Genomic DNA, 11,133 nt, shown 5'->3' with positions numbered 1-11,133 from the left:
GTTAAAAATGTTATGAGAATAATTTAGAAATTAAAAATAATAATAATAATAATTTTATATCATACAGAGATACAAACCAGTTATTTTGATTGAATATTTCGAAGTGTAGATTTGAAAATCATGCTTTTCCCCGTTATGGTTGAATCACAGAAGCTACACCAGTTACTTTGCCAAGAGATCTCTTATTTATTATTTTTATACATGTATCAAACACACGAGAGAAACAGGCATAGAGGTGGTCTTCATTCCAGATTGCTCTGTTCCCCATTTCTCTATCCTCTCACCCCATCATGCCAGCTGTAAATGGTTTTTCTGTGTTTCTCCTCCCTCACCCCGTCATGCCTCTGAGTCAATACAGTAAGGATTGAGCTTATATACACCACTCTGGGACTTACAACTTCCTTGTAAGGTAGCAAAACATGTTGCTTATGTTTAAAAAGGAACGTATACCTCATGCTTACACATGGTACAACATACTCTGACTTCACAAAATACATTATGAAATTATTATTATTATTATTATTACTATGAAAATGAATAAAGAAAAATAATAATAAAATATAACATTAAACAGTACATTTTTTGTCTTCAAGAAACCTTTGATAAATTATGCTGCCTGGCTTTTGCCTTGTTCTGTCGCGCAGTGGATGCAGCAAAAATGAAAATAAAAGGCCATTTTAGAAAAAAAAATCAATGTTCAGATCAACCAGTATGTGTCCCTGTACAAATGTTTCTTGCAATACTAGCAAAAAGCTTTTGCATTTTTTAAATGCAAAACTCATGTAAGGTTTCTTTCTTATTTTAGATTTTCAACCAATGAAAGAGAAACTTGATCACATAGGCTGAATGAGGTTAATCTTGGAAATTGGGTCACGAGGAACATTTTTGCTCTGTTTAGTCTATGTAAACATGTCTATATTATAACTGGGTTGCTGTTTGACTGAGATCACTTCATGGGTCTGATGTCAGTGAGACAGGAGAAAAAAACAATATGGTTAATGTTAGGAGCGTAATATTTCTTATTTCTGATTCAGATATTACTGTATGTTTATGATGTACATAGGCTATAATAAAATACAAATTTAAACAAAAGTGGGAGAGCATGTTTTGGACATTTTGAGACAGTCATTTAAATGTTTCAAATGAATAAGCATCTAGGTTTTCCCCTACATTCAATACTTAGCATTTATAAAAAGGAATTTTTATATAACTTCTGTATTTCGTATTATTGCAATATTCAGCCATCACAATAGCATAGAACATACTACAGTGAAAAAAAAAAAAAAAAAAAAGAAAGAACATACTACAGTGTCATTTTAATGTCCTTCTTTCTCCTCTTTCACTTATTCACATAGTCATTTATGCTCTCTCACTTATGGTCAAACAGGCTTTAACTGCATAAATTACAGTAATACAGCCTTTTCTGAATGAGTGTCCCAGATTTTAAAATAAACTATCCCAGAGTATGAAAAAAGGGTCACATAGTATATATATATTCCCATTAAATTCACCCTAGCATTATGTGCCTTGAAACAAATATTCTGCTATTGCAAAAGAAATGGAACAACACTAGGTGTTTATGTTTCAGCAATTGACATTTGAAATGATTTATTTCAATAATTCCTTAAAATAACTTTGTTTTAGCTACTATTTGTAAGTGGTGAAACACTTTTCCTTTACATATTTGCCAAGGCAATCATTCAAATGTCTGGCCATGGTATATGATGTCAGATGTGATTTCCTTATATCTCATTCTGTAAAGCAGAGAAAGCAGGGTCTGCGACCAGTGGAGTTCAAATCCCAAGTCACAGTCTATGGACGTTTAGGCTTTCTAGCTTTTGACCACTAGAGGGCAGCATTTACCTGAATGTAAAATACAACAGTCTAGAAAACAAACAAATCTCTGGCAGTCTGTTTGTTACTCACTTGATTTCACTGTGTTTGAGAAATTCAGTGGTCACAAGTCACTATTCATGTCCACTATCAGTCAGTCTCACTCAAATGTGCTGTAGTGTTGAAGGACTGTAATCGCAGTAGCTCCATTTCCAAAGTTACTCTTATTACCCCATTACCAAGTCTACCTTTTTTGAAAAGGAAGTAAAAAAAAATTAGCATACCTTTATAAAGTGTAGCCTACTTATCACGGAAATATTATATTTTAAAAGATTATACTTAATAAGTGCAAAGTGAATGTAATGTTTTAGAACTTTATTGCATGTTAAGTGCAATTAAATTCAAATGTATTCAATTTGTTTTAAATGCAAGTATCTAATCTTTAAAGTGCTGTTTGACATATTTAAGTTGGACTTAATAAATTACATCTTTATATGAAATTTCATAATTTGATTGTTTTTAAATATGGTTGAAGTATATGCTTGCCAGCATTTATGGTAAACTAATGTCATTTCTACTGAAACGTGTCTGTCATATATTTAAATATATTTTACACATGATGTTGAATTTTAGTACTTTTAAAATATATTGACTTTGAATGGAACATTGAACAATGTTTAATGTTAAAATTGTAATCAAGTTTGCATACTACAATTTCTTAAAAGTACACAGTACAATTAAGCACACTTTTTTTTCAACATTATCTCTCTCTTTCATTCTACCGCTCCAACACCAACAGAAGGTGAAATGGCATGACAACAGGTACAGTATGAAGACGAAAAAATAGAAAACGAGAGATTTCTTCACAGCTCCTTTATCATTGCAAACTGCACATTTAATGCCCATTCAGTGTATAACACACGGATCTGAAGCAAATACATGAACTGCCATGTGCTGAACCCTGCTCAGAAATCCTTCTTAGGCAGAAGGGGAAGCATGTGCAACAGCAACCACACAGAATTACTTGTTTGCTGAATGGTGAAAATGTCTACTCTGACAAAAAACACTCATACTGGGCACCTGTTAGCTTGAGTTGTTCCAACTCACTCTTTCTGAGGAACACTTTGTTGTATTTGCTGAGCCGTTTTGTAATCAAGTGATATAACAAAGTTCTTGTGCTACTGTGATCTTATCAGCTCCATGTTATGCTGTTCTTACTCAACAAGGGGCAATTGTTCTCTCTATGCCGGAAGATGTAAAACCTTAGAAAGATCCTACATTTGAGATATTTGTTCACTTTTATACATGAAAAGCTCACAATTGTAAGATGCCTTTCAATTAATTATGATACCATATACAGTAGCCTATATGTTAGGCTTAGTAGGTTATAGGCTAAATGGGTCTTGCATTTCAGCTTTAGTGGGCGTAGTTCCACACACACACACACACACACACACCACACACACACACACACACACGTTGGGTTAACATGTTTTATGAAGACATTCCATAGACATGATTTTTATTCTGTACAAACTGTATATTCTATCCCCTAAATCTGTGTGTGTGTGTATAGCCTCATCGAGTTTTTCCTCATCAAAACGTGAAATATTACATTTAAAAAAAAATCTATTTTAATATATTTGTATATCTGTGATGGCAAAGTTGAATTTTCAGCATCATTACTCCAGTCTTCAGTGTCCTTCAGAAATCAGTCTAATATGCTAATTTGCTGCTCAAGAAACATTTCTTATTATTATCAATGTTGAAAATAGTTGTGATGCTTAATTTATTATATTAAATTGAATTGCTTGTTTTTGATCATTTTTTTTCAGAATTCTTTGATTCATAGAAAGTAAAAAAAAAATAAAAAAAAATAATAATTTTAAAGTTGACATGAAATGGAAGCTGCTATAGTCTTTTCTTCCCTATTATGATGAGTGAAAAGGCTTCTGAACAAGTAAAATTGTAGATTCGGATTTGATTTTGTCCATATGAAATTGATTGGATGGTTGTAGTTTGCTATTTCTGTGATGTCATGTGAGTGACAGGTTACCCCGCCCTCACGCCAGTAAACACGTCATCTGAGAAGAGATGACTCTGCAAGAGGGATGGGAAGTTATTTTGATTAAAAATTACGAGGGTAAATTAATTTTAAAAAATGATATGCACGGATAAATGTTTTATATGAAATACTTTAGAAATAGGCTATTTATAATAAAAACTGCAACATTCCAAATAAAAGAAAAAAATAATGAAGTCTAACGTTGATACACGTTAAATAAATAGGTATACAGAAAAATCGGCCCCATATATATATATATATATATATATATATATATATATATATATATGGGGCCGATTTTTCTGTATAAAAATCGGAAAAATCGGCCCCATATATATATATATATATATATGGGGCCGATTTTTCTGTATACCTATTGGGCTCTACATGTGTCAGTTGTGTGCCAGTCAGTCAGTCAGTCTATCGGACGATATTAGCGAGGAGGAGGAGGTCACATGTCGCGAGGAGGAGTCTCCGCTGAAAACAGAAAGCCTGATGTGCAGCAAAGAGGACCAGAGCACAAACTCCTGCTGTCAGTATACCAGGACTGAGGCTCTATTATAAAGACTTAGGCTATATGCGTGCGCCTTTGCATAGGATATATTTTTGGCGGATTTTCCGTAACTGGCCCAAACATACTCGGATTCATCAACTGTTTGTTCAAAGTGCATAAGAGATGGAACTGGAATGCCGTAAAAGTTTTATGTGGTGTAAATCCTCTTCTTCAAATTAATTCGCGCAACTTCAAATGAGGACACTTAACAAGCAGCGTTTCTGGATAATGGACATATTTGAACAGGAACGACATCAGTGAACCTGAACGACTTTGTTTCTAACTCGAGCGTTGGACGCGCTTAAGTTTACTATGTTGTCAGATTCAGGTTTAATTGCGCGACGGAAGGATTTAATGCAAACATTAATGCAGTAAGCGCGTGTGCGGCGCGTTTCAGCGCGTGCGTGTGATGTGCAGGACGCAGTCAAGACGCTGATGCGATCCACTGATGTCCTCCGAACAGGTGAGCAAAACACTGTAACTTAATAGTGATCACCTAAATAGTACAGTGACCATTGCTACTAATGTAAATGTAAAACCATGATAGATTAAAATTGGATCTCATGAGAATCCTTCTGTCATTTAAACTTTCTTGATGACAGAGGCATCTACCAAATTACCAATTGTATTGCAGTGACAATAACTTTACTAACTACAACAATTTGGTTCAAGTATTTAGGTAGCTACTGTACTTTAATGTTGCTATTTTCACAACATTAATAAAATAGCATATGCAAATACAGCTCTACAAGTCAATTAGGCTACTCTGATGTGAATATATAGGAACATAATCTGTAAAATCAAGTAAAAAATAAAGTTGTGTGTAGAACAAATAGCATAACACAACATTGTTCTGTTTAGGGGTTTGCTTTTACATGTTTAGTTGTGGTTCAGATGCCTGTTCTCTCAACAGTTGGTGTTCCGAGTAAAGGAACTACCAAATATCTACAAAAAAGTCTGAGAACAGTGCTATTTGATCGATTTTATAATTTAATACAGATATCTCTCTCATGTTTGTTGATCCAAACCGTATGACTTTTTCTTTCTTATTCTCATGCAATTGAATGGAGACTGCCGAGATTTCAAGCTTCAAAGCGGACTCAAAAAACACCATAAAATAATCTAGCCTAATAATAAAATTAAAAAACCTGGTTCATATACAACTTCTCTTCTAATGTAATTGAAAACAGTTGCTTTGTGTGAGGAACAGACCGAATTTTAAGTCATTACTGATAATATCCCCTGCCTCCAGTGAGCTGTAACTGCTACGACTGGATCATTAGGTCAGTGAGTCTGATTTGTGATGAACGAATCATTCAGATCAGTTTTGTGAACTGGTCAACTGATCTATCGAAAAGAACAGACTAATTTGTGATTCATTCACGACTCAAATAATACTTCTCTTGCTAATTATTATGAGAACACCAAGGAGAGCTACACAAGACAAATAGCCTACCAAGATTGTTTCAAATTTCAATCTTTTTCTCACACAAAACTATTGCATTGCTTCAGAAGAGTCAGATATAACACATCGCGTGGATCACTCTGGAAACATTTACAATGTTTTTATGCATATTTTGATCTTTTTGAATCTTGAATGCATCAGTAGGCTACATATTCTTTTTTCAATCTTCAACAGATAAAGAGAAAGGTTTGAAACAACATGAGGATAAGTAAATGATGACATAATTTTTAATTTGGGGTAAAATAAATAAATTAACAAGGTCAGAACAAACTGACTTTATTAGTAACCGAAAGAAATAGTGGAGAATCTTAAATGTTTGTCATTATTTACCACCATGTAGGTAAACAGGAGCACGATTTTTTTTCATTGCAAAAAAATATATAATATTGTTCGGCTTTTTATCTTTATGTAAAGTAGGTGTATGTCTAACTTTATTGGCATGCAGTATCTATAGCATATCTCTCCTGCTTAATTGCTTGTATCATTACAAAATGTAAACTATATTATTGCCCATCTCTAATCTGCTAAAGGCAACTATAAGGCATAAAGATGTTAAGATATTATAAGCATTGCATCATGATTTTCTGTAAAGCTCCTTTAAAACAAGCATTGTGTGCTATACAAATACATTTTATTTGACTAGATCTGAATTAATATAAAGTAACTTTTATATGTATAAGCATTTCTGACAAAAATGGCCTTTTCTCTGTCAATGTAAACAGTTCCAAAAGAAGCCAATCAAGTTTGAGAATTAGAACTGATGCATAATTATTGGGGGTGTAAGGATACCCTCATGTCACGATTCGATACATATCACCATACTGAACTCACAATACGATATTATAGCGATACTCCAAGACTTTTGATAAAAGGTTAACAAAAAATGTACTGTTGATTAAAATGCTAAATTTGGTATTACATTGGGGGTGTAAATGAAATGGTGACACCAGAATAAAAATATTCATGATTCTGAAGCTGAAAATACAGAATTATTTTAGACGAATATGCTTGCACTCTGTCACTGGGTAGACATATTTAGAATAATGTAGGCCACTTTTTACTGAAAACAAGACATTTGGCTCTATCAGGACCCACAAATATTCCCCCATTGCATTATTATACAATATATTCAACATTATATATAATGTAGTACGGACACTAAAACTCTGTAAACTTGATTTTTTTCACACAGTAATTTTCATTTGGGGTAAATTAGACATGATACATATTGTCACTATCACGATATTAATGCATTTTTGTATTGCGAAATATTGTGGCACATGATATATTGTTACACCCCTAATAATTTTATATGAACCAATTTATTACCAATATAAATGTTGCAAAAAACTTTTCATTGTTAGTTCATTTGTGTTTCCCAAAACTGCATGTCATAGTGTTCTCTCTTTATTTACATGAATTTGTATCTGTCATTTAAAAGTGTCCTTTATTTATTATAATACTCTGCATATAATCTCCTCAGGAACTCATCCGTGCCCTTCACCAGCCAAGTCTTGACCTTCCAGCATTCAAACAGTGAGGCACAAGCACTTTATTTTTGAGCCACATTAACCCACACTGCTGGTCGCTTCACCACCTCAGTGGACTCATGGGTACCGTACTATCCCTCTCGCCGGGTACTCGAAAACCTGGTTATTATGACGACCGGCCCGGTTCTCTAAGCCATTACCCAAGCCTGAGCAGCCGCTCGCTGAACACTCAAAAGGACCGCAACCTCAAACGCCATTCCATTTTCCTCCCCGCTCTCACCTGGAAACGACTGGTGGCCTCCACCAAGAAGCGGGGTGAGTCCAAAAAAGCCTATCCTGGAGGTCATGGCGCCGTTGGGGCTCCTCTCAACAACAATAACATCTACCAAAAGGATCCGGTCTTGCACCTAAACCACGAAAATGTGAAAAAGTCTCTCTCCTGCGCCAATCTCGCTAGCTATGAGGGTCCAGCGGGTCTAGGCCTGGGCTTGGGTTACGGAAAACCGCAGCAGATTTCCTCTGTTAAGAAGAATTCGCCTACATGCACTTCCACACCCAAGCGTGTGATCGTCCAGGCCTCGACTAGTGAGCTGCTTCGCTGCCTGGGCGAGTTTCTGTGTGGCCGCTGCTATCGGCTCAAGCACCTTTCCCCCGCAGATCCGGTTCTGTGGCTGCGGGCTGTGGACCGCTCACTCTTGCTCCAGGGCTGGCAGGACCAGGCCTTTGTGACCCCAGCCAACGTGGTGTTTGTGTACATGCTGTGCCGTGACGTGGTGGATGGCGACGTGGTGTCTTCAGAGCATGAGCTCCAAGCAATTCTACTAACCTGTCTGTACCTGTCCTACTCCTACATGGGGAACGAGATCTCATACCCGCTCAAGCCCTTCCTGGTGGAGGCGGGTAAAGAGGCATTCTGGGACCGTTGTCTGGCCATTATCGACGTCACCAGTGCCAAGATGCTGCGCATCAACGCAGACCCGCATTTCTTCACGCAGATCTTTGCCGACCTGAAGAGCGAAGGAGGTTGCGCTTTGCAGGACTACGCTAGAGTTCTGGATTGGTGAAAAGAGGACCTAACAGATTTTCTCTGCGAAAGTGACACCGTCAGCATCCCTCACCTTCATTCTGGCCCCCATATGCCTTGTCACAAAACAGTGGGACTTTTATGAGTCTCCCTTTTACTGAGAATTCTGCAAGAAACAGAAAGATGCAACATATTCCTGCTGAAAAGACTAGCTTAGACCTGTAGTAATGTCCAGGCTGGTTTATGTTGGTTGGGTTGCTGGTCTAGCTGGTAAACTGCACAGTCTTTTAGTGGTTATGCTAGTTAAGAAGCACGCTGATGACTATCTGTGATGGTCTTTTCAGCAGGAGAAGAAAGTATATGGAGACAGCATGAAAATAACATACACTCATACAATGAAGGTTGATTGTTGGCATTGATGGAGAACCTTTAACATCCATGGGACTTTTCCATTCCACAAAAGGTTCTTTAGATTATTAATAAGTTCTTCACACTTCACACAATGGTGCTTTTAAGAACTTCCCTGAAAGGTTCTTTGAGGAACCAAAAATACTTCTTCTATGGCATCACTGCGAAAACCCCCTTTTGGCACCTTGACTTAGACAAAGGCTGTTCCCAACTTATTTTTCTAATTCAACTCCCCTATCTTTAAAAAATACACATACTAATTATTTAGGGATCAACATCACTTTGAAGGGAGTAATTGTCCATCTACAGATTATGTTTGTTAGTTATGCTTTTGTCAAAACCAGCCTTTTTCAGAAGTAGTTACGATTCCTTTGCTAAACCTTTCGCTTCCTCTACCTTTTCAACATCTAGTCTGAGATAAACTGCAACAGAAACCATATAACAGCAAAACTTTTAGTGGGAGTGCACGTGTATGTGTGTGTGTGTGTGATGGGCAGCAAACAGTGAGCATCAACAGCTGTTGGTGATCGTGTTGTCCTTCCTTTATTTCATGTGCTGGACGTTAGGGCACCAACTGCAAAGGCATTAACAAGATTAACAGATTAGTGTCACACGCGCACACACACACACACGCACGCACGCACACACACAGAGTTCTCAATGCTTCTCTTTGCTCGCCAGCTCTATAGGTTGAATGGGTAATCCATGTAGGCCATACACACTATGTTCTGTCTTGCATGTCTTGGCATTCATAGCAGTACAGTGTCATTGAAAATTTGTATCCGGTTTTAATGAGTCTATAAGAGTAAGTCCTATCCCTCTAGAGCAAGAAATATATGAACAAAGAAGCCTGGATTCTCTAAAGATAGATTTAGTCTCAGTGTCAGACCACTGCATCTTCTCTCTTTAGAGTTTTTCAGTTTCTTTGAAATATCAGATTTCTATGCTCTAAGGTCAACATGAAATCAACATTTACCCTATTTATTTTCCTAACATACACTCCTGGTCTTATTTTTGCACGATTCTTCAGGGCACATTATTCCTAAATCCAAAAAAAGTTCGGAATCGTCCATCAAAGCCACCTCTGCCTCTGAAGCTACTTGCACAAAGAATACGTAAAAGTAATAGATAAAACATGCAGATACAACAGATGCCATCGTCTCTGGGTCAGGGTTTCAGGTGTCAGCGCTCAGACAGAAGAGCAAGGACAGCAGCATGTGGCACGGCAAGCACTCGCTAATCTTATTGTAGAGTTTTAAGGCAGGGTCATGGGTGCCATACTCCGACTCCCCTGCAAAAGTCAACTCTAAACGCATACTTCAGCCCACACATGCTCTCATATATGAGGACATGCTCACTCAAACGACCTGTAACCACTAAGCATTCATTTTCAGGCTAGTAATCGCAAACGCACTGATACGCATGTGTATCTGCATGCAACTTCTCCCACACGCCGAAGCGTTAATCCGCTATTGATCCTTGCCAGCAATTAGGCAGAGTGAGCTGAAAATGCCACAATAACAAAATACCATTCTGATCAGAAGAGATTTCTCTTCCTGAAACTAACAAAAAAGACACATCTTGTATTTTGACTGTGCGTTGCACAGATGTTATGCAACAAACATGGCAAAACAGAATAGTGACCTTTTAACACGTACTTAAATACATGCTTAATTGCGAGGGATTGAAAGAAAATACAAGGTTTCACTATAAAATGGTTTACCCTTGTGAAAAAGAAGTGTGCTTAATTTTATTGAATGCACAATTGTAGTTTGTTTTTATTGTTCTTGCAGATAATATAATTTAATGTTAATGGTATAAAAGGCCACAAGTGTACACTTTCTTAAATTAAACGTTTTACTTTAAAGTATATTTTAAATTATTTTGTTTTAATAATCTTCTGCCACGCTTTAAAGAAGTACACTTCTGTAATGTATAATTACAAATATGTTTAAGTACATATATACAAACAGTACACTTTGAATAATGCTTAAAGAGCACTACCAAATGTATTGACAAGCATTTATAAAACTTGTATGTGTGCATTTAAATATATATATATATATACATACAGTATATCCGATTATAATAAATTTTAATTTAATATGCTAAAGTGTACTTCCTTTTCACAAGGGTAGAGACCTCATAAAATCCAGATTAGAGTTATTGTGGCTTTTATTTCATGTTTGTTAGCTTTGAAGCATAAGCTATGTTCTCCAATAAATGGGCAAAATAACTTTTAGCAGATATGCAAATGAATGTTTTTTTTAAAAGTGCATTTGCATGGTGTAATAC

The 11,133-nt window shown here is 36.3% G+C and overlaps 2 protein-coding genes across 2 annotated transcripts in view; one reads left to right on the top strand and one right to left on the bottom strand.

The window, feature by feature from the left end:
* The window catches only part of s100v2 (S100 calcium binding protein V2), a 240,591-nt gene extending 232,332 nt beyond the window's left edge, over positions 1–8,259 (bottom strand). The window contains exon 1 of the mRNA XM_056254563.1: positions 8,248–8,259. The gene's annotated coding sequence lies outside the window, so the exon portion shown is untranslated. The remainder of the gene's footprint in view (positions 1–8,247) is intronic.
* Positions 4,710–8,627, top strand: si:dkeyp-92c9.2 (uncharacterized protein LOC571482 homolog). The gene is made up of 2 exons (XM_056254550.1): positions 4,710–4,914; positions 7,400–8,627. Exon 2 carries the CDS (start codon positions 7,526–7,528, stop codon positions 8,468–8,470), a length of 945 nt encoding a protein of 314 aa, XP_056110525.1. The 5' UTR covers positions 4,710–4,914; positions 7,400–7,525; the 3' UTR covers positions 8,471–8,627.
* The last annotated feature ends 2,506 nt before the right edge of the window (positions 8,628–11,133 follow it).

This window comes from Rhinichthys klamathensis, unplaced genomic scaffold, assembly GCF_029890125.1.
Source record: "Rhinichthys klamathensis goyatoka isolate OS25496 unplaced genomic scaffold, OSU_Roscu_1.1 h1tg000111l_1, whole genome shotgun sequence".
NCBI classification, from domain to species: Eukaryota; Metazoa; Chordata; class Actinopteri; order Cypriniformes; family Leuciscidae; genus Rhinichthys; species Rhinichthys klamathensis.
Note: the sequence above shows the minus strand (reverse complement) of the source record. Positions and strands in the feature narration are given on the sequence as shown.

Coding starts and splice junctions, on each gene's coding strand:
- si:dkeyp-92c9.2 (XM_056254550.1), top strand. CDS start 7,526: ATGGGTACCGTACTATCCCTCTCGCCGGGTACTCGAAAACCTGGTTAT.